Genomic DNA, 24,898 nt, shown 5'->3' on the forward strand with positions numbered 1-24,898 from the left:
ATCGCAAGCTACGGTTTCTGTTTACTTCTTTGAAATGCCCTTTCTTAATGGATTTTAAGTAAACACAGCTTTTAGTTAATTAAGCTTTTCCCTACCATTTTTTTTCATCTTTACACAGATTATTTCCTGATTCCACTGTAAAAAAAGCAGTACTAGGTAATGATTAATTTTAGGCAACCACATCAAAGGAGCCATGTAACCTTTTCCCACTAAGGGCTAATTATTAAACACTTGTTAAAAGCAGTAACAATCTTTTTGTTGTATTCTGACATAACAAATGTTTTTATTTTCCCATATCCTTCTATGGCTCAATTACATTTATCACACAGTGCTAGAAATTAAGTAGCGACTCTAAGTTCCTTCTGCTAATGGAGGTGTAAAAATGTTACCAGCTGTATCAGTAAACAAAGGGTGTTGCAGCCCTCAGGCAGCTACTGTGGCTCTGACAGTGAGCCAGGAGGGAACTGAAGATGGAGACAAACCCGGCGTCTCTTGCGAAGCCCTCAGCCGCTGCAGCCACCCCGCAACGGCGCACCTTGAAGGCACTCAGGATGGGAAAGAACAAGATACTAGCCTAGAAAGCTAAAGTGTCAATCAAAGCAATGATTGCAGTGAACCCAGACTCTTGCATCTTTCCATACATAAAAAAACACTAAATTCATTAACTTGAGCTATCTTGGTTTCCTTTAATTAACGGTAATATTTTGATGTACTGACTACTTGGTCTTTGTTGCAAAAACTCCTATATACCCTGGCTCTTCCCTTACCTCTTTGTAGCAGTCCCTCAGAGCTATCTTCAGAGGTTACCTCCTGGGCTTGAAGTCCTCAGAAAGTCTGTCTCCTAAAATACAATTCTCAACTTTTAGGGTGTGCAATTTTTTTTTTTTTTTCAGTCGACAGAGGGAATGTCTGTGTGACCACACAAGCCACTCTATATTTTGCAAGCTGGGATAAACCCTTGAGTGCTTTTCTTCCTCAGCTGAGGTCCACCTATCCCTAAAGCTTTTTATGAGCTTTTCTTATCTCTCTGTATAAATTAGGATTCTATGTCCCAAATAATTCAAAATAGCTTAAACAATAAAGAGAAATATCAGTTTATATAACAGAAGAGTCCAGAGGTAGTCAGCTTCAGATAAGGTTTGGTCTCATAAACAATGTCATGAGGAGAAAAGGATTTTAGAGAGTGTCAGAACATTCAGGGGGAAACAAAGTAGTTTAGTTTGCAGATTTCATGAGTTTCGTTTTTTTTTTTTTAATTAGTCAGCTTTTTGAAAATTATAAGGTATTGTGACTTTTCTTACTCTGAATATTATAATTTTGTATTTGTAACCTTTGTCCTCTAAAGTGGTTTCTGCAAACTGTATAAACTTCAAGCTGCACAAAACTTGAATCTGTCCTTGCTGAAAAGAGGGCAGAAGATTGCTTTCAGAAGAAAAAATTTTATTAAAATGAAGGTGAAAGGACATTTAACGACAAAAACATGACCACTGAAATTTTAAATCCGTTTTCAACTTTCTTTTTTTCTTCTTTAAAAAAATTTTTGGCTGTGCTGAGCAGCATGTGGGATCTTAGTTCCCTGACCAGGGATGGAACCGCACACCCTGAAGTGGAAGGTGGAGTCTTAACCACTGGGTCGCCAGGGAAGTCCTTGTTTTCAACTTTCTTAGCTTTCAGTTCTGCCTATATGAGTCTGATAAATGTTTTTACTGGTAATGAAGCTATTTAAAAGCAGGGACTATGTTTTAAAACCTTGTCTGACTGTGCCTCCAGTGATCAGCGAAGTAATCTGTATGTAAAAACATATTGGTTTGCCATTCCCTTCTCCAGTGGACCACGCTTTGTCAGAACTCTCCACCATGACCCGTCCATCTTGGGTGGCCCTACAAGGCATGGCTCATAGTTTTCTTGAGTTAGACAAGGCTGTTATCCATGTGATCAGTTTGGTTAGTTTTCTGTGATTGTGGTTTTCATCCTGTCATCTGAGTGCCAAAGAATTGATACTTTTGAACTGTGGTGTTGGGAAAGACTCTTGAGAGTCCCTTGGACTTCAAGGAGATCAAACTTGTCAATCCAAGAGGAAATCAATCCTGAATATTCATTGAAAGGACTGATGCTGAAGCTGAAACTCCAATACTTTGGTCACCTGATGCGAAGAGCTGACACATTAGAAAAGACCTTGATGCTGGGAAAGGTTGAAGGCAAGAGAAGAGGATGACAGAAGACGAGATGGCTGGATGGCATCACTGACTCAATGGACATGAGTTTGAGCAAGCTCCAGGAGATGGTGAAGGACAGAGAAGCCTGGCATGCTGCAGTCCATGGGGTCGCAAAGAGTTGGACATGACTGAGTGACTCAACAACAACAAAAACATATTGACTTGCTAATGTTTCTTTCCAGTACTCTGATTCCAAGATAATTATACTTTCTTTTTATTTGAACAAACACAAAAGTCCAAGCTGGAGGAATTAAACTATATAGACATACTATGTTTATAGTATGTCTATGTTTATAGTTAAACTATATAGACATACAGTATGTTTATAGCACAACACAATGACCTAAGCCTTGTCCATGGACTTACTTATTTTGAATAATTATTATCTATTTGTTGAAACAGAGCTTTAAATAAAGTAAGAAACCTTGCCTGAGGTAAGATTCTTAGTAACATAAGAAGTGTTAAATGTTTTCTACATCCTTAAGAGCATATGTTTATTTTAGACGTTGCTCTAGAAAAAAATGCATTTGAGGAAAGAGTTCATGTGAAATTACTCAGGAAGGAAATACTTGAATTATACTGTTCACACTGGCCTTTCCAGGAGAGATTTGGAATTCATGTTTTGTCACTAACTGAAATTCATCCTCAGTGAGAAAGTCTGTGAAAATGAATTTGGCCAGCTTTGTCTAGAGATCATTGTCATTGCTCTGAGGAGAGAAGATCCTGTGGCTTCTGTGGCTTCTTCTAGAACTTCATTTTTCAGTTATGTGTGACACTTTTAGTTCAGTTCATTCACTCAGTCGTGTCCGACTCTTTGCAACCCCATGGACTGCAGCACGCCAGGCCTCCCTGTCCATCACCAACTCCCACAGTTTACTCAGACTCATGTCCATTGAGTCGGTGATGCCATCCAACCATCTCATCCTCTGTCATCCCCTTCTCCTCCTGCCTTCATTCTTTCCCAGTGTTAGCGTGTTTTCAAATGAGTCAGTTCTTCACATCAGGTGGCCAAAGTATTGGAGTTTCAGCTTTAGCATTGGTCCTTCCAATGAATATTCAGGACTGATTTCCTTTAGGATGGACTGGTTGTATCTCCTTGCAATCCAAGGGACTCTGAAGAGTCTTCTCCAGCACCACAGCTCAAAAGCGACACATTGGTACATTATTAAATAACACAGTTTTAGGCTTCTTGGGGTCTATGGGGACAAATGCAAACAAACCTGCCTTTATCTTTTGTACTTTCCTATTTGCCAAGTCACCTCTCTCAGCACAGCATCTTCATTGGTAAAAACAAGAGTGTTGTTCCAGAATGATCTCTGAGGTCTAAGAACTTGTGACACTCTGTTATTCTAGGATCCAACTCTCTAAATTTTCAGACAAATGTTAAAGTTTTGACTAAATGGGCAATAGTTTCCTGAAACTGAGGAATCTTCTTCAACTTATTGTGAAGGTTCTGACTTTAAACATTTCTGGGAATTTTCTGGGAAGAAGTAATGTTTTCCAAGATTTCTTAGAAAGGAGGAGACTTTTCTTTCCTCCCAGCAGTTACAACACCTTGCCTCAGAAGTCATCTTGGATTGGGAATATTTCTAGAAGTGGTTGAAAGGCCTCAGAACCACTTGGGGATTTACTAAACACAGACTGCTGGTTCCCACTCCCACACTTATTGTTCAGCTAGTTTAGGGCTTAAGAATGTGAATATCCCACAGGTTTCTATGTAATGCTGATGCTGCTGGTCTGGGACCAAAAGAGAACCAATGGTTTATAGCAATCACCCATTTAGTTGACCCTTCCTGTGAAGGGTAGAGAAAATTTAAGGTCTCTGGCCATTAAGTAGAATGAGGTCTACATATTCTTGTCTCTATAAGAACACCTCCTCTCTCCCTGCACTGTGCCTCCCACCAACCCAGGCCGGAGGGAAAGCTGTAGTACTAGGCAGCCCAGCCAGATGGCAGATGCACAATTTCCACTCACTTGCCTGAAGTATGGATGGGGACTAGACAATACTTTGTTTTCACTAGTGGTTTATACTGGGAGATTTCTAATTTTAGTGGACTGGAGCCAGGTAGCATTCCTGACCTTCCATCCAGTTAATTATAAAAAGATTCTTGTTTAATCCCCTAATATGGTTTTTCATCCATCTATTTATCTTCCCAGTCATTCACCTAAATAATCCCTAAGTACCCTAGAAAAATTGGAAAAATAAATGTAAACAAAAAGTTGAAAACATCCAAAATTAGCCCGAGAAAACCACTTCCAAATCCACAACTTCAGAAACACAGATTACAAAAATGTGATCATATTGCTCTGAAACATGTATCATCATCTACTGTGAACATCTTTCCATGTTAATAAATACATAATTACATCATCATTTTAATTGTAAGGTGATATACTAATATTATATAGTATTGATATATAATATACAAGTAATGATTTCCTAGTGTAAAAGAGTCAGGCAATCAGGAACATATGAAAAAAAGAGTCTTATCCTGAGAAAAAAGAACAAAGCTGATCTTCAGACTATACTACAAGGCTACAGTAACCAAAACAGCATGGTATTGGCACAAAAACAGAAATATAGATCAATGGAACAGAACAGGGAGCCCAGAAATAAATCCATGAACCTATGGTCAATTAATCTATAACAAAGGATGCAAGAATATACAATGGAGAAAAGACAATCTCTTCAACAAGTGGAAAATCTGAAAAACTTCATGTAAATCAATGAAATTAGAACACTTCCTCACATCATATACAAAAATAAACACAAAATGGCTTAAAAACTTAAATATAAGACATGACACCATAAAAATCCTAAAAGAGAACATAGAACGTTCTCAGACATAACCATAGCAACATTTTCCTTGATCAGTTTCCCAAGGCAAAAGAGATAAAAGAAAAATAAACAAACAGGACCTAATCAAACTTACAAGCTTCTATACAGCAAAGGAAACCATAAACAAAATGAAAAGACAACCTACAGAATGGGAGAAAATATTTACAAATGATGAGACCAACAAGAGATTAATGACCAAAATATACAAACAGCTCATACAACTCAACAACAAAAACACACAACTCTATCAAAAAATGGGCAGAAGACTTAAATAGACATTTCTCCAAAGAAAACATACAGATGGGCAACAGGCACATGAAAAGGTATTCAACATCACTAATTATTAGAGAAATGCAAATCAAAACCACAATGAGTTATCACCTCACTTCTGTCAGAATAGCCATCATCAAAAAGTCTACAAATAATAAATGCTGGAGAGGGTGCAGAGAAAAGGAAGGCCTCCTATACTGTTGGTAGGGATGTAGACTGGTACAGTTCCTATGGAAAACAACATGGAGGTTCCTTAAAAATATAAAAATAGAGCTACCATATGATCCGGCAATTACACTCCTGGGTATATATCTGGGAAGAACAAAAACACTAATCCAAAAAGATACATGCACCCCAATGTTCACAGCAGCACTGTTCACAATAGCCAGGACATGGAAACAACCTAAGTGCCTATCAATAGACAAGAGGCTTAATAAATGCAGTATTCATATACAGTGGAATATTACTCAGCCATAAAAAATAATGAAATATTGCCATTTGCAGCAACATGTATGGACCTAGAGATTATCATACAAAGTGAAGGAAGTCAGAGAAAGACAAATATCATAAGATATCACTTATATGCAGCATATAAAAATAATACAAATGAATCTATATACAAAATAGAAACAGACTCACAGATGTGGAAAATAAACTTATGGTTACCAAAGGTGGGGGGGTGGGAGAAATTAGGAGCATGGGGTTAACAGATACAAACTAGTATACAGAAAATAGATAAGCAATAAGGATTTACTGTATAGCACAGAGAATTATATTCAATATCTTGCAATAACCTATGTGTGTGCATGGTAAGTCGCTTCAGTCATGTCCAACTCTTTGCAACCCTATGGATTTTAGCCCGCCAGGCTCCTCTGTCCATGGGATTCTCCAGGCAAGAATACTGGAGTGGGTTGCCATTTCCTCCTCCAGGGGATCTTTCTGACCTAGGAATTGAACCGGCATCTCTTAGGTCTCCTGCACTGGCAAGTGGCTTCTTTACCACTGCTGCTGCTGCTGCTGCTGCTAAGTCGCTTCAGTCGTGTCCGACTCTGTGTGACCCCATAGACGGCAGCCCACCAGGCTCCCCCATCCCTGGGATTCTCCAGGCAAGAACACCGGAGTGGGTTGCCATTTCATTCTCCAATGTATGAAAGTGAAAAGTGAAAGTGAAGTCGCTCAGTCGTGTCCGACTCTTAGCGACCCCATGGACTGCAGTCTACCAGGCTCCTCCATCCGTGGGATTTTCCAGGCAAGAGTACTGGAGTGGGTTGCCATTGCCTTCTCCTCTTTACCACTAGCACCACCTAGAATATAATCTGCAAAAGACCCCTACTGTATCACTATGCTGTACATCTGAAACTAATATTGTAAATCAACTAGCTGCAAAGTATTTTATTATACAGAAAACACCATAATTTAGCTAGTTCCCTGTGAACATTTAGCCTTTAAGTTGCTTCCTCTTTTGCCTCTATAAGTAACACTATATTGAAAAATTTTGCCTATAGACAATTGTACATTTCTATGGTTATTTCCTCATTTTAATATCCTTGTGTTTATGAGATTAATGTATATTTATAAAATTTATAAATAATAAAGCATTTTTATCTGAGGCAATTATGACCAAGAGATGGTTAATTAACTGAAAAAGTTGATAAAGCAAGGAATTAAAGCAAAAAGAGAGGAATTTTATGAAAGATTCAGATGACTCTTTCAGATGAATCTAATGCTATTTAAACTGTTCCAGACTATAGAAAGGAAATAAAGTATCCAAATTATTTAAGTTAAGCTAACATTGATAAAAATATGCAACAATTACTACACAAGGGAACTACAGATCAATCTCACTTATGAATATCAATACAACAATACAAATGAGTATTAGCAAACATATTTCAGTAGCACATTAAAAGAATAATAACATTAACATTTAAGAATTCCAGGAGTGCAAAGATTATTTAATATTTGGGAATCTATTATTACGAAAGGAGAAAATTAATATTATCTTTTCAATAGGTACTGAGAAGGCATTTGAGAAAATTCAATATCCGTTCTTGATAAAGATATAGTAAACTAGGACTTCCCTGGTGGTACAGTGGATAAGAATCCACCTGCCAAGGCAGGGGACACAAGATTCCATCCCTGGTCAGGGAAGATTCCACATCCCTCGGGGCAACTAAGCCCATGTGCCACAACTACTGAGCCCTAATGCTGCAACTACTGAAGTCTGCGCGCCTAGAGCCTGTGCTCTGCAACCAGAAGCTGCCGCAATGAGAAGTACATGCACTGCAACAAACAGTAGTCCCTGCTTGCCACAACTAGAGAAAGCCTGAGAGCAGCAATGAAGACCCAGTGCAACCAAAAATAAATAAATGAAAATTTTAAAAGATACCATAAACTAGCAATAGGTGGACATTTTCTTAAAATGACTTAACATATCTATCTCAGTCTAAAAGCCAGTAGTGAGCTTAATAGAGAAACAATACACATTTCCATTAATATCAGAAACAAAGCAAAGATGTCTAGTGACACTGCAATTATTTGACATTATTTCTCAGGTACGAATTCAATTAGATTAAAGAGAGAAACTAGAGGTATATCTATTTTTAAATAGAAGAGCTAACATTCACTACCTGCAGATGAGGTAATTTTATACCAAGAAAGTTTAAGAAAGTCACATGAAAAATGATGTCAAACAAAATGGGAAGTAATTTGGCTTGGTAAAAAACAAGAACAAAAACACCCAACAGAAAGAAACAGCCTTTTAAATAATAATAATCAATTAGAGGATGTAGCAGGAGACCTTATTTGTACTGTAACTGAAAAAGTAAATTAAAAGAAAATTTTTTTTTCTTTCTAATTAAATAAAAACTTAACACACCACTGAGGGATACAAAAGAGAATGTGGACAAATGAAAAGGCATGTTCTGCTTTTGAGTAAAAAAAGATCAACACTGGGGTCATGTCAACTTTCCTTACTTTGTAGCAATCTCAGTAAAAATACTTTTAAGGAATTTTTTCGAGACCAATTAAGATGCTTCTCAAGTTAATATGAAAAATAAATGGAAAATAAGAGCCAAGATAATCGTAAAAAAAAAGAGGAAAACCAACCCTGTTATTAAAATATTATAAAGTAATAACAATTTACACAGTGCAGTGTTGGCAGATGATAGGCAGCTCAGTGGAACAGTCTAAAGTCCCAGAATCGACCTCACAGCTCATGTATTACTTTGCATATGACATTTACTATTGTTCTGGTATAGGATAAAGGTGCAGTTCAAATAAGAGGAGAAAAAAAAAATTATTCAGTCAATGGCATTGGGATAAATTCAGTAACTCTCTGGAAATACGCTAAGTTGGATCCATACTTCATATCTTACACCAAATAAATTCAGGTGTGTCAAAGACTTAACTATAAGAAGTAAAGAGAAGTAGAAAAAAGTATGGAGATATTTTCATCTTGGAGTAGGGGAATTTTCTAAGTATGATATGAAACCTAGAAGGCTTGAAAAAACGTTTGATAAATTGGACTATATAAAAATCAAAAAGTTCAGTATAACAAAACCCACCATAAGTCAAAATACAAATCAACCAGGTGGGGGGAGGCAGGGTTTGAAATTCTTATCACACATAAAGGTTTTATTTTCCTGTTGTAATAAAGAGCTCCTACAAAACAATAAGAAACCTACCTAAATACCTAAAAAAGAATGAATTGTTGAAGGAAAACGTAGAAGAATCTTAAATATATGAAAAGATACTCAATTTCACACATGAGAAAATTCAAAAAAAGAAGAAAATCTGTAAATAACTAAAATTTTATAGGTCAATTTGGCCAATCTCATGAATTTGCTAACATACTGTGTAACTGAAACTCAGGGAAAATAAGCATTATTACACATACTGAATGGAGTGTAAATTGGCACAATGACTATGAAGGGCAATTTGGCAATGTCTATCAAGATTATAGATATGAATATACTTCCACCTAGTAATCATTTCTAGGAATTTAGCCAACAAATAGCTCTCATATGTGCAAATGATTCACTGCAGCATAATTTGTAATTGTGAAAGATAGGAAACAATCTAAGTGTTCAGCAATAGAAGTTTGGTTAAATGAACTATGGTATAGTCATACAACGGAAAAAAATGTTGAGCAACTATTGAAAAAAAAAAAAGAGATGTAGTTACTTGGATTATTCTTCAAGATAGAGTATGGCAAGGTACAGAATCATTTGTGTGAAAAAAGTAAGGAAATAGAAATATATTTATTGTTGATTGTTTACACATAAAATATTTCTGAGTGGATTCTCAGTATTTTATGACTAGACTAGATGCCATAGCCTAGATGGCTTAAATAAGAGAAATGAACTTTCTCACTGTTCTGGAGGCTGAAAGTGTGGGGATCAGGGTGTCTGTTCAGGTTCTGGTGGGACTCTCTTCCTGGCTATAGATGGCTCTCTTCTCCCTGCATGCTCACAAGGCTGAGAGAGGGTAAGCTCTCTGGGTGTGTCTTCTTATAAGGGCACTTATAATTCCAACATGGGGAGCTCTACTTTCCTGATCTCATCAAAACCTAATTATCTCCCAAGGGCTCTATCTGTAAATACTGTTATATTGAGATGGAGGTAATTAAGGCTTCAACATATGAAATTAGGGGGATTCAATTCAGTATTTGATAATAATTACAGTTAAGTAATTGATAATAGTTGTCTCTGGGCCCAAGGAGGGAAACAAGAGCTACAGAATAGGACTATAAAGGTGATTTTTCACTGTTTGTTCTTTATACCTCTGTAATTCTCCAACACCAACTGGGTGTCCAACAATTTCATTCAGTTCTGATACTATTAATATTTACCTGGAGTTAGCATCAGATCCCACAAATTCAAAGGTTCAGTTCCACAAAGCTGCCCCGACTTCGGATGCCAATCACAAGTCCTGGGCCACTAGTACTTCTGGCCAACCAGCTATAAACTGGAGGTCCCCATGACCCCCTCCTTGGGTACAATAATTTGCTAAAATGGCTCACAGAACTCAGGAAAACATATACTAGCTTAGTATAAAAGATACAAATGAACAGCCAAATGAAGAGGCACACAGGCGAGGTCCAGAAAGGTCCTGAGTGCAAAAGCATCTGTCCCCATGGAGCTAGGGTGCTAGGTGCTTGTGTGCGTGCTTAGTCACTTCAGTCATATCCAACTCTTTGTGACTGTACAGACTGTAGCCTGCCAGGCTCCTCTATTCATGGGATTCTCCAGGCAAGGGTACTGGAGTGGGTTGGCACGCTCTCCTCCAGGAGATCTTCCTGACCCAGGGATCGAACTCACAGTTCTTACATCTCCTGCAGTGGCAGGCAGGTTCTTTACCACTAGTGCCACCTGGGAAGCCAGCTGGAAAGCTCCGGGTGCTAGGTGGCTCAGTGGTAAACAACCCTCCTGCAAGGCAGGAGATGCAGGACGCATGGTCTCAATCCCTGAATTGGGAAGATCCTCTGGAGGAGGAAATGGCCACTCACTCCAGTATTCTTGCCTGAAAAATTCTACGGACAGGGAGCCTGGTGGGCTACAGTCCATGGGATCCCAAAGAGTCAGACACAACTGAGCACACAGCACATCCTCCCAGTACGTGGATGTGTTCACCAACCTGGAAGCTCTCCAAGCCCTGTTTAGGGATTTTTATGGTGATTTCATTGCAAGGGTATGACTGATCAAATCACTGGCCATTGGTGACTGAACTCCACCTCCTCAGCCTTCCACAGAGGCTGAGGGGGGTGGGGTGGGAGTGAAGTTCCAACCCTCTAATTAAGGCTTCGTCTTTTTGGAGGCCACTCCTGATTCTGAAGCTATCCAGAGGTCCATGAAGAGTCACCTAATGAGCACAAACTCGGCTATGGTTGAAAGAGGCTTGTAATGAATAACAAAAGACACTCTCTGTCACTCAGAAAATTCCAAGGGTTTTAGGAGCTCTGTGCCGAGAGGGCGTGGAGAAGGACACAAAGACCAAACATATATTTCCTATAATATCATAATACCTTTTGAATTTTGATCTACGTATACACAGGCACATACACACTAAATAGTCTTAAAATATTGGAGAGAGGGGAATGCTCAAGAAGCCTGAGTTAACCAAGTTGACATAACTTGTGAGGGGTAGACCTGGGCCTCAGATTTCCTTACTTCTATTTAAAGATTCTTTACAATATGTCATGATTATTTTTAATCTCTTTGAAGATGTTTACTGCTTTTGTGACTTCAAGGATCTGACATTTCTAGTTTTCGTATTTTAAAAAGATGAGTCCTCCAGACTTTGGGGAATGGGACACTTGAGGGAGATCAACATTCATGTAGTTTTTCTCCAATGATCAGTGCAAGACATAGTATACAGAGACAGCTATTTATATCGTGCAGATTGGAAAAGACTTAGAAACTGTCCCATCCAAAATACCTCTTTACTACTCTGTTCAAAGACCTGAAATAAATCCTACTACTGTAAACCTCTTAAGAGCAATGCAAATATTTCTAAGGAGGTATGTCCACATGCTGAATAACCATTACTAACTCCTGAAAAAATGAATTTATTAGGTTCCTACCTCCAGGTCATATTTCAAGAGCAAGTTCCTACTGGAATGGGACTAAGGATAGTAAAATTTTGGTAAAAAATAAACTTCGAAGGATCAGTTTAATCATCTGTAAAATGAGTAAGCTGGACCAGTGTGTCCTTGGACTTCTTCCTACAGGGTTCTGCTAAATACCTTATATCATTTATTCCATGGAAAAACTGGGATATGTGGGAAAGCTGGGGGGGGGCTTTCTCACTTGTCAGATAATGAAATTGAGGCTCGAAAGAGGTGAATCTCTTGTCCAAGATCACCAGCCAAGGATTCTGTTTCGCATGGTCATTTAACTCCAGGTTCAGTGACCTTTCCACTGTATCATACTTATTCCTCCATCATTTGAGCCCTATTACACGGTATGGTGCTGAGATTCAAAACCGAAAGATAAGGCTCTGTTGGGGTCTGTAGCCATTAGAGAAGACAAATACTTAGCCACATCGTCAGCTCCCTGCTAGAGAGAGAGAGAGAGAGAGAGAGAGAGAGAGAGAGAGAGAGAGAGGGAGAGAGAGAGAGAGAGGGAGAGAGAGAGAGAAAGGGAGAGAGAGAAAGGGAGATGGAGAGGAGGATGGAGAGTTGGGAGTGGGGATCAGCAAAAGCGTCACAGAAGAGGTATATCACTGAAGCTGAACTAGGAAGGATGAGCAGGTGTTTGGTATAAAGAAAGGTTGTGCCAGTGCTCTCAGGTGAAAAGACTTCAATTTAAAATGGAACACAAGGTGCTTTGTCAGTTTTCTGCCACAGACAGGCAGAGAGAAACTGTGGGGCAGAGGAGCCTTTCAACCTCTTTTGGATAACATCATTTGTCATTCCCTTGTTCAGGTCTGTGCCAGATTGTTGAGGGTCATAGGCTCCTTCTAACTAGCTCCTCTGCCATCACTGTGCTTAGTTGTTCAGTCATGTCCGACTCTCTGCTACCCCATGGACTGTAGCCCGCCAGGCTCCTCTGTCCCTGGGGATTCTCCAGGCAAGAATACTGGAGTGGGTTGCCGTTCCCTTCTCCAGGTGATCTTCCAAACCCAGGGATCAAACCCAGGTCTCCCAAATTGCAGGTAGATTCTTTACCATCTGAGCCACCAGGGGAGCCCCCTCTTCCATCCCTATGTGGTCCTTTATTTAAAGGGCTATATTATGAAAGAAGATGGAAAGTGACAGACAAGTAACAGACCATACCATAACTTTTCCAGTTGCTTTATACTTAGCTTTACTTCCCAGATTATGGTGTAGGGGACTGAGAGCCCTCTTGAAGTTTTCACAAGACTCAGTAACACACCCAGATAACAAGTGAAAGACAAGAACAAGTTTCCATCATTGATCAAAAAAGAAATCCATCATGGCTACTGCCTGGACCAGCTGGAGCTTTAGGTGAGGGCTTCTGGAACAGGTTGCTACCTGATAGTTTTGAGACACCTCATTGTGCAACTCTCCCCTTAACATCCCAGTCTCATAAGAAACATACTTCAGAAGCAGAACTAAGAAGTATCTTTCTTCCCTTCCTCAGACTTGCTTCAAAAAACAAGTTTTGACCACTTTGGTTAGTATCATGCTGACATACAACTGCCTCCAAAGTGTCAGTGGTTCTCTAGCTCACTTACAGACCTGGAAAGACAAACACACGCAGAGAGACCTCTTGGATCTCCTTGAGTGAAATCCATCTTCTGCTACACTCTTTACATTTCTAACACAAATAAAATACTCAGGGTTCCTGGTCAAACCTCAAATTCATTTCATGCTCTTAAAAGAGACAAAGGTTATTCCAAATCTTCTGCAAGCTCTACAAATGCCGTGTTTGTTTGCTTGCTTGCTTTCATGGTAAGAGGGGAACATTGCATTCACCTGAATCTTTAACACATTGCCATTGTTTATAAATTAGTGCTTTTAAAGCTACTCCAGAAAGAGTCCTTGGTGGATGTGCAAGTGAAATGCACCCGAGAAAGACTGTGCTGTCTAGGATAAGAGAAAATTACATAGCTCAGGAAAGAGAGAGGGGAGGGAGGGTGAAGGCAAAAAAGAGGAAGGAGGAAAAGAGAGGAATCTGAGTGGCCAGGCCACCATCTTCCCTGTCACCCATGCTAATAAACCTCAGGGACTGCTCACCTCCTGACATTGATGTGTCCTCCCCAGGCAGTCAAAACCTGCCATTCTTCCTTCTCTGCCATTTAAGTGGGATTCCCTTCATTCTGTTCCTACTATCACACCTTTAACCTGGATCCTCAACACAACTCAGAATATATCAGCTTCCCGGCTGGCCTTCCTACCACCAAATTCTCTACCCTCTGTCACACTCCCTCTACCAGACAAGTCTTCCTAAAACATTTGCTTCACCACATTGGACAAAGCCTTCAATGGCTCACCGCTGCCCTTTAACTGAAGCTCAACAGTTTTAGCCTAGAATTCAAGGCCTCATGCGTGTGGCCCTAACTTGTCCTTATTGGCCTATCTTCATAACATTAGCTTTTAGTAAACACTTACCAAGGGTCAGGCGCTCTGGTAAAAACTTCTAAATGTTATTTGTCCTGTTGGAATCCGTTTCCAGGTAAGGCGTTATGACCCCCGCATTTGTGTGATCCTGTAAGGTGGCCATTGAGGGGGCTGAACATGTGATGCAGTCCAGCCAATCAGAGCAGTCTTCCGCCATAGGCCAGCCAATCAGAGCATTCCCTGCCCCTAACAGGCTAACCAATCAGAACATTCTACTCGCCGCCTCCTCCCCCATCTCCAAGCCCAGCTGTAGGAAATTTGACTTTTAGGTGTGGGAGAGAGTGGGTTTCTTTCTTCTGGGGTTAAATCTATACAGAAAAGCAGAAAAGAGAAGAGATAAAGAATGAGAGAGGAAGGGGGGAAGCCTGATGATATTGTTTGTCCCTCTGGATCCCACCACACTGGCAGCTAGTTCTATATCCGGACTTTCCTATAACGAGTCAAAAAGTCCCTTCCTTACTTAAGCTTGTTTGAGTTAGGGTTGCTGTTATTTGCAACTGAAATGTTGATTAGAGCCCTTTACAGGGCTCTAATTTAACCCTTAACTCATTTAACCCTCACCACAGCCCCATGAATTAGGACTGTCACTTTCAACCAATTTGATGGGGGCAGTGACACCAGAGAGATGTGACTTGCTGAAGGTCTCACAGTTTTTAATGTGGAGATATTTTCAACCAGGCCTTTGATGGTGTCTTCTAAGACCCTTCAGGAAGACATGCCAGTGTTCCTGTGTGCCAGGCACCAGGCTGAGCACACACACTTCTGCCATCCCATCTGCTGCTGTGCTGCACACTAGGACATCACGCAGGTCCTGACTTTTTACACCTGGATCTTTACTCGGGCTATTTCCTCCACTTCAGATATGCAGATAACACCACCCTTATGGCAGAAAGTGAAGAAGAACTAAAGAGCCTCTTGATGAAAGTGAAAGAGGAGAGTGAAAAAGTTGGCTTAAAGCTCAGCATTCAGAAAACTAAGATCATGGCATCTGGTCCCATCACTTCATGGCAAATAGATGGGGAAGCGGTGGAAACAGTGGATGACTTTATTTTGGGGGGCTCCAAAGTCACTGCAGATGGTGATTGCAGCCATGAAGTTAAAAGACGCTTACTCCTTGGAAGAAAAGTTATGACCAACCTAGACAGCATATTAAAAAGCGGAAACATTACTTTGTCAAAAAGGTCCGTCTAGTCAAGGCTATGGTTTCTCCAGTAGTCATGTATGGATGTGAGAGTTGGACTATAAAGAAAGCTGAGTGCCGAAGAATTGATGCTTTTGAACTGTGGTGTTGGAGAAGACTCTTGAGAGTCCCCTGGACTGCAAGGAGATCCAACCAGTCCATCCTAAAGGAGATCAGTCCTGAGTGTTCATTGGAAGGACTGATGTTGAAGCTGAAACTTCAATCCTTTGGCCCCCTGATGCGAAGAGCTGACTCATTTGAAAAGACCCTGATGCTGGGAAAGATTGAGGGCAGGAGGAGAAGGGGATGACAGAGGATGAGATGGTTGGATGGCATCACTGACTCAATGGACATGAGTTTGGGTAAACTCCAGGGGCTGGTGATGGACAGGGAGGCCTGGCATGCTGTGGTTCATGGGGTTGCAAAGAGTTGGACACGACTGAGGGACTGAACTGAACCTAACTGAACTCAGCCTGGTCCAACTCTGCCTGGCTATATTTACTTATCCTTCAAATTTGAAATCAGATGTCAGATCCTTCTGGAAGCCTTTGAGTTTACCCCACCTAGAAGAAATTACTTCCTCCTTTGAGTTTTAAAGAGTTTGACTTGAACAGGGGGCAGATGGGTATCTTCCAGAGCTTACTGCCTAGTAACTTGTGGGCATTTCTTATGCAGGTTCAAGGACTGGTGGTTTAACGTCACCAGATTTCCACTCCAGTCATTTCAACGTTAACTCTGCAAAACCACACTTTTTTTTTTTTAAACAAGTAGTGCCAGTGTTGTGATCATGAGCAGTAGCTTTAGAGTAAGACTGGGCTACGTTGGAACCTGGCTCTGCAACTCTCAAGCTTGGGCAACCTTAAACAGATTGCTTATTCTCTGGGAGTCACATTTTTCTTATCTGAGTATGAGGATGAGAACAACTTTGATCTTAGAGAGATATGAGAAGTAAATGAGATAACCAACATTAAGTTCTTAGCATAGTGTCTGGCATATAGCATATATATCTATTTCTATATCTATCTATCAAATTTTTATGTAAGGGATCATACCTTTTACTCATGTTGCCTCCTCACACAGAGCAAAGACAAATAAAACACATATTTACTAAATGAAGGAGCAGTCTTACAAATAGCTGCTCCCTTAAAACTTTTCCCAGTCTTCTACCAAAAATGACCAATAGCAGCTGCTTGAGGAAATGAAAGAGAATTGAAAGAAGCAAGCTGGGATAGAGGTGGGAGGAAGGAAGAGGGAAATGGTGGTCAGGCTAAGAAGAGTATCCTAAGAGCAGTGAAGGTAATCAGGGTGAGCAAAAACCAGAGTTATTTTTGTTCCTTAGACTACGCCCCTGTCATCTCTTACTTGTCTTCTCTCAGTGGATATCAGGTGAGATAGCCAGTGACATAGGCTCTAGTATCTTCTGAAATTGTGCAGCATTCCCCCTTTAGTCCTCCTCTTGTAAGTGGGCACAAGGCAGTTATGCTGCAGTGGTGGCAGCAGCTGTGCTTACAGCTGCAGCAACTTCCTGATCTCTGGGCTGTGACTATGGTGGTGTGACCTTGAAATGAATATTCAGCTTGTGGCCCTGACTTCTCCTCCAGCCCTTCCAACAATATTGAAAGTATACAGTCCCCTTTATTGTATCCCTCTCTTCTTGAAATACCTAGACAGGTTTCTGTTTCCAGCACTAACTTTTGCTCAATACACGTAACATATTTAAAACAAGCATATAAAAATTAGTTTTAAATGTTAGTCAATTTAAAGTTTATTTTAAAATGTTTATAAAATTATGATATATAGATATGAAAATGGTCACCAATGGCTGGATACTAAAGAAAGGACTTGGAACTTCATTTTATTGTCATCAAGAATCTGACATCAAGCAGCAGCTGAGCTGTATCCTGAAGAATTCATTGATTTGGCCAGAAAGTGGGGTGCTGGGGTGAGGTCAGCTTGGACATAAACATTTGGGAGTCATTAGTATTGTTTTGAAAGCCAGAAGACTAGATCATGGGTTTGCAAACTTTTTTCTGTAAAGGGCCAGATAATAAATATTTTAGGCTTTGTGGGCCAGTCTCTCACAACTACTTAGGTCGGCCATTGTAGTTTGAAAGCAGTTATAGACAATCTGAATGAATGAACATGACTATGTTCCAATAAAACTTCATTTGTAGAAGCAGGTGGCAGGCAAGATTTGGCCTGTGGACTATAGCTTACCAGCTCTCGGGCAACGTGATGCTACTAGGCAGAGTGTAAAAAGAGACAAGAGAGCTCAGAGTCCTGGGGTTCTCCAACACTTAGAGAAAATTCGAAGAGGAAAATCAAGAGGTTAGGATGGCATAGAAGGAAAGGAAGATGTTTCAAGGAGGACAATATGATACTGTGATGCTAGTAAACATTCTGAAAGATTTTGAAATGCCCTCTCAAAAAAAAAAGAATATCTGTTTAATATCCTTTCTTAGGGTTATCTTCATGTTTCATAGTCTTTGAGCTATTTTATAACTTTGTAAGTTGTCAAAAACTAATAATAATGCAATAATTCTTGTCCATAGAAGTGAATTGTTTCCTGTGGAATGCATTGATTGTGTTGGTGGTAATGGTGAAATGCAGTTACTGTGTGGATAGACCATTTCTGCATCTATTTATAAATTTGTTATAGCATTCTTTATTGCTTTAAAACATGGACTTTATTGAATTCTTCTTTGAACTGATTGTAATATCTTATTAATTTCCTTATTAAATAATGAGTAAAATAAAATCATTGATAAGTGTTCATTGTATATTTATACATGACCCATGGTTTTAATAATTATTTTTTAGCAGTGGAGATTGGGTAAAATAAGGATTGAAAATTGACCATTGAATGTGGCAACACATGTCATGGTGACTTTAATAAGTTGCTTTGGAGAAGTAGTAGTAAAAGATTGGAGTAGATTGCATAAAACTGTAATAATAAAGACATAGGCACAGGGAAAATAAACAGACCAATGGAATAGACTTAGAGATTACAGAATAAACCCACAGGTGAATAGAAACTTTAGATGACAGAGGTGGAAACATAGTGAAAAGGATGGAATATATTCAATAAATGGTACTGGGACAATATTTTACCAGTATAGAGAAGCCAAAATTGAAACTTTGTATGTGTGCTAGGTGGTTCTAGTCATGTCCAACTCTTTGCGACCCTATGGACCATAGCCCACCAGGCTCCTCTGCACATGGGAAAACTGAATCTTTACTTCAAATCAAATAATCTGTTCTAGTGGCTTGAAAAGCCAAAGGCTAAAACTTTCAGAAGAAAATATAACAGAATATTTTTTGATTTCATGGTAAAGCCAAAAATTTAAAACAAGGTGCAAAATCACAAGCTATAAAGGAAAATATTTATGAATTCAACTTCATTAAAATAAAAAATGCCACTTCTGATAATCAAAAAACCATAAAGAGATTGAAAATACAATTATTTCCAGTGCTTAACTGACAAAAGTATCTGGACTATACAAAGAACTCTTACAAATCAAAATAAATAAAATGAGCCTGGTAGAAAAATATGCAAAAATATGAATAGGCAATTCTTAGGAAAGAAAATCCAAATGATCAATGAACATATGAAAAGATGTACAACCTCAGTACTAATGGAGGAAATGCAGGTTGAAACTGCAGTGCAATACCATTTCACATCTCTGAAAATGACTAATATTTAAGAGTCTGATGAGCCAAGTATTGGTAAAGGTACAGAGAAATTAGAACTTTTATACCCTTCCGATTGGAAGTCAAGTTGGTGAGACCACTTTGGAGAGCAGTTTGGCCATAGTTACTAGTTGATGCATGTGCTTCACTACACAACTCCATTCCTAAGAATATACTTTGGAAAAACTCCAGTATGTGCACATAGGGACTCTTTACAGCAGCATTGCTGTAGTAAAAATAAGAATACAATCTGCAAGTCCATCAATTAGAAAATTGTTAAGTAAATTGTGATCTGTTGGAACAATGGAGTACTAAATAGCGATGAAAAAGAAATGAACTAGTTGTTGTTTAATCACTAAGTTGTGTTTGACTCTTTTGCAACCCCATGGACTGTAGCCCACCAGGCTACATGGGATTTTACAGGCAAGAATACTGGAGTGGGTTGCCATTTCCTTCTTCAGGGGATCTTCCTGACCCAGGGATCTAACCTGAATTTTCTGCATTGGCAGGTGGATTCTTTATCACTGAGCCACCAGAGAAGCCCACATTTAGGTAACCGAGTTGGTATTTGCAGAGTTGGAGAATTAGATGTTGGTATGAAGAAAACGCCCACACATTTCATGTCAGAAGTGTTCTATGATATATAGAAAACTATAGAACACTGATGAAAGAAATCAAAGATGACACAAATAGATGGCGAAAATACCATGTTCATGGATTGGAAGAATCAATATAGTGAAAATGAGTATACTACCCAAAGCAGTCTATAGATTCAGTGCAATCCTTATCAAGCTACCAACAGTATTTTTCACAGAACTAGAACAAATAATTTCCATAATTTGTGTGGAAACACAAAAAAACCTCGAATAGCCAAAGCAATCTTGAGAAAGAAGAATGGAATGGGAGGAATCAACCTGCCTGACTTCAGACAATACTACAAAGCTACAGTCATCAAGACAGTATGGTACTGGCACAAAGATAGAAATATAGATCAATGAAGCAAAATAGAAAGCCCAGAGATGAATCCAAGCACCTATGGACACCTTATCTTTGACAAAGGAGGCAAAAATATACTAGGGAGAAAAGACAATCTCTTTAGCAAGTGGTGCTGGGAAAACTGGTCAACTACCTGTAAAGGAATGAAACTAGAACACTTTCTAACACCATACACAAAAGTAAACTCAAAATGGATTATAGATCTAAATGTAAGACCAGAAACTGTAAAACTTCTAGAGGAAAACATAGGCAGAACACTCTCTGACATAAATCACAGCAAGATCCTCTATGACCCACCTCCCAGAGTAATGGAAATAAAAGCAAAAATAAACAAATGAGACCTAATTGAACTTAAAAGCTTTTACACAATGAAGGAAACTATAAGCAAGGTGAAAAGACAGCCTTCAGAATGAGAGAAAAATGATAGCAAATCAAACAACTGACAAAGAATTAATCTCAAAAATATACAAGCAGCTCATGCAGCTCAATACCAGAAAAATAAATGACCCAATCAAAAAATGAGCCAAAGAACTAAACAGACATTTCTGCAAAAAAGACATACAGATGGCTAACAAACACATGAAAAGATGCTCAACATCACTCATTACCAGAGAAATGCAAGTCAAAACCACAATGAGGTATCATCTCACGCTGGTCAGAATGGCTGCCATCAAAAAGTCTACAAACAATAAATGCTGGAGAGGGTGTGGAGAAAAGGGAAGCCTCTTACACTGTTGGTGGGAATGCAAACTAGTACAGCCACTATGGAGAACAGTGTGGAGATTCCTTAAAAACTGGAAATATAACTGCCATATGACCCAAGAATCCCACTGCTGGGCATAAACACTGAGGAAACCAGAACTGAAAGAGACACGTGTACCCCAATGTTCATTGCAGCACTGTTTACAATAGCTAGGACATGGAAGCAACCTAGATGTCCCTTGGCAGATGAATGGATAAGAAAGTTGTGGTACATATATACAATGGAATATTACTCAGCTATTAAAAAGAATGCATTTGAGTCAGTTCTAAAGAGGTGGATGAAACTGGAGCCTATTATACAGAGTGAAGTAAGTCAGAAAGAAAAACACCAATACAGTATATTAACGCATATATATGGAATTTAGAAAGATGGTAATGATGACCCTATATGCAAGACAGCAAAAGAGACAAAGTTTTAAAAAAAGACTTTAGGACTCTGTGGGAGAAGGCAAGCATGGGATGATTTGAGAGAATAGCACTGAAACACGTATATCACCATATGTAAAATAGATGACCAGTCCAAGTTTGATGCATGAAATAGGGCACTCAAAGCCAGTGCACTGGGACAACCCAGAGGGATGGGATGGGGGGGAGGTGAGAGGAGAGTTCAGGACAGGGGAACACATGTACACCCATGGCTGATTCATGTCAATGTATGGCAAAAACCACCACAATATTGTAAAGTAATTAGCCTCCAATTAAAATAAATAAATTTATTAAAAAAGAGAAGTGTTCTATGGGCAGAAACAGATCATAATACCTTCTATTCCTAGTTTGTTGAGTGTTTTTATTATGAAAGGGTGTTGGGGTTTTTGCCAAATGTTTTTTGGTATCTATTGAGATGATTATATGGTTTTTCCTTTTTAGTTTGTTAGTATGGTGAATTTTATTGATTGATTTTTCAGATGTTAAATGACTCTTGCTTTCTTGGGATAAACCTTACTTGGTCATGATGTATTGTCCTTTTTATATAAAGATGCATTCAATTTGCTAAAATTTTATTAAGAATATTTTATATCTATGCTCATAAGGTATATTGGTCTGTAGTTTTCTTATGTCTTTGCCCTGATTCTGGTATCAGGGTAATACTGGCTTATAGAATGAGTTGGGAGGTATTCCCTACTCTTCAGTTTTCTTGAAGAGTATGTGTGTGCAGAATAAGTATTGTTTCTTTCTTAAATGTTTGGGCCTGGGGTTTTCTTTGTGGGGAGTTTTAAATTATTTATTTATTTAGTCATTTTTGCCTGTGCCAGGTCTTGGCTGCAGCGCATGGGCTCTCCCTAGTTGCAGTGCAAGGTCTCCAGAGTGAGAGGGCTCAGTAGCTGAGTCTTAGCTGTGGCTTAGCCCCACGGCATGTGGGATTTTGGTTCCCCTACTAGGGGACTGAACCTATGTCTCCTGCATTGGAAGGCAAGTTCTCAACCACTGGACTACCAGAGAAGTCTCTGAAGGGAGGTTTTCAACTACACATACAATTTCTTTAATAAATACAGAGCTGTTTTGCTTATCTTTTCTTTTTTTTTCTTGAGTGGGTGTCTGTAGTTTGTGTCTTTCTAGGAATTTGTCCTTTTTATCTATGTTGTGCTATTTCTATTTGCTGTAATCAGAACAGCAGAAAAAGTTCAACTTTCCCCATAGCTCTCCCCCCACAACCCCCTATATCTTTTCCAGATAAATCTCCTTTTGGTGCTTTGAAACAATATAGGGTCTTGACTGGGCACTATGGTTCCCATCTTTCCCTCCTAGGGTCAGCTTTTGCCCAAACTTCTGCTCACTCTCACTCTCTTCCCCCCTCCCCACCATTTGAACCTCCCCAGCAATCTTTTCAACTTTAAGACTTTCTAGATAGCAAGAATCTACCTAATTATAAAAAATCCATTCCAAATTGTTTATTATTTAATGGATTAATCATTCCAGTAGTATTTGCATCTCAAAAGAAAATAGAATTATTCATAGCAAAAATAAATCTTTAATGGTGTTATTTCTGGCTCTGTGGCAAGTAGGTGAGGGAAGAACTTTGGGTGATGGGCTTTCCTCTCTCTTTCAAATCCTCTTCTAGTGTAAGTTTGCTGTTTTCACTGTTCTGCTTGTTTCTACCCAGGGGGTTCCCTTTGCCCTTCGGTTAATATTAGATGTTCCACACAGCTCTGCAAGTTCGTTCCACACAGCTCTGCAACTTCCTGCCACTTCTCAGGGTCATCAGAATCCATTCTTTGTTCTCTGCTCTTGCGGCTCCTAAACGGGTGGACTTCTCGGAGAAAACCATGTTTGTGCCCAAGAGTGGAGTATGCATTCCCCACCTTGGGCTGCCGGGTGGACCACCCTTCCCAGGCACCGGCGCGCCCCTCTAGAGCGGCGACCGAAACGGAAGCGGTGTTAAGGGTCTGATGGGGCGGCAGGGAGGGCGCGGGAAGTGGCGGGGCTTGGGATGGGCACACCGTGCCACCGCGGGCTCCGGGACCACGGCGCGCCGTGCAAGAGGCTGCGGCGGCGGGGACTCTCTAGAGGGGAAGAGAGGGGAACACAGCCTGGCCCCGCGCGCGGCTCGAGCCCTTTGACACGCGGGAGACGCCAAAGCCGGGGCGGGCGGGCCGGCGGGGGCCGGGCGGGGCGGGGCAGGGCACCGCTGTGCCCGCAGTCCCTGGCACTAGGCGAGCTTCGCGCGTCCCTCTTCGGAGCGTGGTGCACGGCGGCACCATGGGGTCCAGCAACTTGGAGCTGATTTTTGACAGCGTGGGGCACTTCGGCAGGTAGGGAGTTGGGGTAGGGGTGGGGAGGGAGGACTGTGCTGGGGGAGCCGGAGCCACGTGGGTGGAGGCGCCGGCGGGGTCTGTTTCTTTCCGTTGCGGTGGGGTTCTTGAGCGCGCAGAGCTCGCGATCTGAACACATCTCCCCACCCCTCCTTTCCGGGAAAAGTCCGGAGGCCTGGGTGCTGACTCCTGGCCTTGGACTAATCCTCTCGAACTCTGGCGGCCGGAGGCCCCCAGAGCGAGCAGGGGGCGCTGGGGGCTCGCTTCGGGAGTGGTGGGTACGGGGGTCCCTCGGCGCGCCCTCTGCCGGTGCCGGAGTCCAAAGCTCCGGCGGCAGAGGCCAGGTCACAGGACGAATGCCTGTTCTTGGCAGCTCGTTTCTCTAATCTGCCAAATGGGCTCCTCTTTCACTTCCCCAGACGACTGCTGTCCCGCCCCAACCCGTGGTAGAGTCTCCTTCAGTGCCTGGCAGGTATTGAATTGGTCTAGGAACAACCGTTTAAAGTTTGTTCGTTCTTTTTCTGTGTGTGTGTGTGTGTTTTCGGTCTATGGAAACCTAATATGTGCCAACTACACAGTGCGGAATCTTACAAAGGGATGGGGGTGAATCCTTATTTTAATGATTGGGAAACTGAGGCTGGGTCAAGGACCCACAGCTACTGTAGAGTGGGACCTAGGTTTAATCTTTGTATGATTGTCACCCTCTTTTCCTTTGTCAAATTAATTTTATTCATTCATTTATTTATTCATTCATTCGTGGAGAAATACTACTTTGACCCAGAACGTTCTGGGAGAAGGGATAGCTGGGGGAGGAGCCATAGAAAGTGTGGATCCAGAGGTTTGGGGCTCAGTCTGAATCCTGGCCTGCCACTCACTGCTAAGGTGACCCTGGGAATACTGTGTCTCAGTTTCATACGCGCAAAATGAGAATTCTAATCATTCCCGCCATTAGCTCCCTTCCAGGCTTGTGATGGAGAAGGCAATGGCACCCCACTCCAGTACTCTTGCCTGGAAAATTCCATGGGCGGAGGAGCCTGGTAGGCTGCAGTCCATGGGGTCTTGAAGAGTCGGACACGACTGAGTGACTTCACTTTCACTTTTCACTTTCGT

The 24,898-nt window shown here is 40.6% G+C and overlaps 1 protein-coding gene and 1 long non-coding RNA gene across 4 annotated transcripts in view; one reads left to right on the forward strand and one right to left on the reverse strand.

Annotated features, from left to right (window-relative positions):
* LOC145521731 (uncharacterized) overlaps positions 1–14,541 on the reverse strand; it is a 97,145-nt gene extending 82,604 nt beyond the window's left edge. The window contains exon 1 of the long non-coding RNA XR_014065642.1: positions 14,402–14,541. This is a non-coding gene — a long non-coding RNA (uncharacterized LOC145521731). The remainder of the gene's footprint in view (positions 1–14,401) is intronic.
* Positions 14,542–23,691: 9,150 nt separating this feature from the next.
* SLC22A16 (solute carrier family 22 member 16) overlaps positions 23,692–24,898 on the forward strand; it is a 30,224-nt gene continuing 29,017 nt past the window's right edge. For all 3 annotated transcript variants that reach the window (XM_081530607.1, XM_081530608.1, XM_081530609.1), the window contains exon 1: positions 23,692–23,788. In XM_081530607.1, coding sequence (XP_081386733.1) covers positions 23,736–23,788 — 53 coding nt within the window. In that variant the 5' untranslated portion in view covers positions 23,692–23,735. The remainder of the gene's footprint in view (positions 23,789–24,898) is intronic.

Source organism: Giraffa tippelskirchi, chromosome 9 (assembly GCF_054371585.1).
Source record: "Giraffa tippelskirchi isolate mGirTip1 chromosome 9, T2T-mGirTip1v1.2.pri, whole genome shotgun sequence".
Taxonomy (NCBI): domain Eukaryota; kingdom Metazoa; phylum Chordata; class Mammalia; order Artiodactyla; family Giraffidae; genus Giraffa; species Giraffa tippelskirchi.